General features: G+C 42.8%; 1 protein-coding gene across 5 annotated transcripts in view; it reads left to right on the top strand.

Annotated features, from left to right (window-relative positions):
- Positions 1–1,665, top strand: part of GET4 (guided entry of tail-anchored proteins factor 4) — a 14,031-nt gene that overhangs the window by 7,604 nt on the left and 4,762 nt on the right. For all 5 annotated transcript variants that reach the window (XR_004842397.1, XM_035897214.1, XM_035897213.1 and 2 more), the window contains 2 exons: positions 1,357–1,497; positions 1,581–1,656. Coding sequence is in view for 4 of the 5 variants with exons in the window: in XM_035897214.1 (XP_035753107.1) it covers positions 1,357–1,497; positions 1,581–1,656 (217 nt within the window). In the remaining variant the exon portion in view is untranslated. The remainder of the gene's footprint in view (positions 1–1,356; positions 1,498–1,580; positions 1,657–1,665) is intronic.

The following is a 1,665-nucleotide window of genomic DNA, read 5'->3' as shown; positions in this document are numbered from 1 at the left end:
GACAAAGCCAATTTTACTGTGTTTAATCAGCTGATGGCTCTCTTGCAGTCAGGGGAAGCAGCGCATGGAGGAGTCTGAGGAGGAGGTAGAGACAGGACTGTGCAGCAGGGAGTCAGGGAGAGAGTAGGTGTTGGGGGAGAGGGAGGAGGTGAGAGCAAGTCTGTCTCTCTTTTGGCAGCAGGGAGCTGTCATGTCAGATTTGTCCTGCTTTCCATAGCTGGTTGATACAGATTGCAGTGATTTTGAGTGGTAGAAAATCCTTTATGAAAAATCCAGTATATGCAGGACTCTCAAACTATTTTATGGGGCTTTGTTCTGGAGGGGGGGGGAAATTTTGGGGAGAAGTTACGAGTAAGAGAGATTATTTTTGCAGTATTTATACAGCACGACTACTGCATCCTTTACTGGCCTATATCTCAAATACTGTACTAAATCCTCTTACACAGCAGTTTAGACTCTAATGAAAATAATTGCAGTTCCTTGCTCAGCAGTAAGGCAAAAGAGCCTAATGCCCTTGCGCGTGTGAAGGTACAGGGTTGGAGGCCAGCCTGTGACCAAAAATGAGACTGCTCGTGGCAGCCTTCCCTGTGCTTGCTGACAGCATTTGTCCCAGTTGAAGTCTCTTGTTAGGCCTATGGGACTTGCAGAGACTGCCAGTTGAATTAACTGGACCTGAGCAAAGATTTGGGAAAGAGCAAAGATCCATTTGGGAAATCGATCTGGTGACAAAGGGCTTGGGAGGTCAGAGTGTAGCTTTATTATGAGACTTTTAGACACGTGTGTCAAACTTATTAGCAGTCCTTGATGCCGCATTACTTTGAGGTAGTGGAAAAAGAATGGCAGAGTTGTTAGATGCTGGCAGATACATACTGAAAGGAGATGTGTTTGGGAGTGGATGGGGCCAGGAGAGAGGTCTTTAATTCAGTTTTTACCTCAGCATAGTAAGCTGTGGACCAGCAAATGCGGTATTATGGTTAATCTGAATTACGTGGTGACCAGTCTTTCCACATTTTGATTTAAGTGATGCCCTCTTTTAGTAACTGTCCCACATGCAATCTGCTTAGATCTTGGTTAAACTCACTCTATTAATATTGAATGTCAATTCTCTCTCCCAACCTGCTTATTCCACAATGTATTCTAGTAGTGATTTTCCCCTTCCTCAGTTGACAGCCAAACCATTAGCAAAGATATGCATCTCTACCTGTTAGGTTTTGGCATCAATTTAATCCTGAGATGGCTTCTATGCACAACTGAAGTTGAGATTGTTGAGCTTTTGGCTTCCCTTTTTCTTTCTGCATGTAAAACTACTTCTCTGCCTTTTATTTTTAACTCGCCCTGTTCTGTTTCCTTTTGCAGATTTCTCTGCTTAAAAAATAAGACCAGCGCATCAGTTGTTTTTACGACATACACGCAGAAACATCCTTCAATAGAAAAGGGTCCGCCCTTTGTTCAGCCACTGCTAAACTTCATCTGGTTTCTGTTACTGGCAGTTGATGGGTACAGTCTGATTTTTCTCATGTTGTTCTTGGTTTCCTTTTCAGTTGTTACTGAGATTACATGTTTGGTTGTTTCCTTTCTAGAGGAAAACTAACAGTATTTACAGTATTGTGCGAACAGTATCAACCTTCACTGAAAAGAGACCCCATGTATAATGAGGTGAGTTAC

The sequence above is a fragment of the Egretta garzetta genome, unplaced genomic scaffold (assembly GCF_000687185.1).
Source record: "Egretta garzetta isolate BGI_Z169 unplaced genomic scaffold, ASM68718v1 scaffold57, whole genome shotgun sequence".
Classification (NCBI taxonomy): domain Eukaryota; kingdom Metazoa; phylum Chordata; class Aves; order Pelecaniformes; family Ardeidae; genus Egretta; species Egretta garzetta.
The sequence above is the reverse complement of the archived record's forward strand: the minus strand, read 5'-3'. Positions and strand labels throughout refer to the sequence as shown.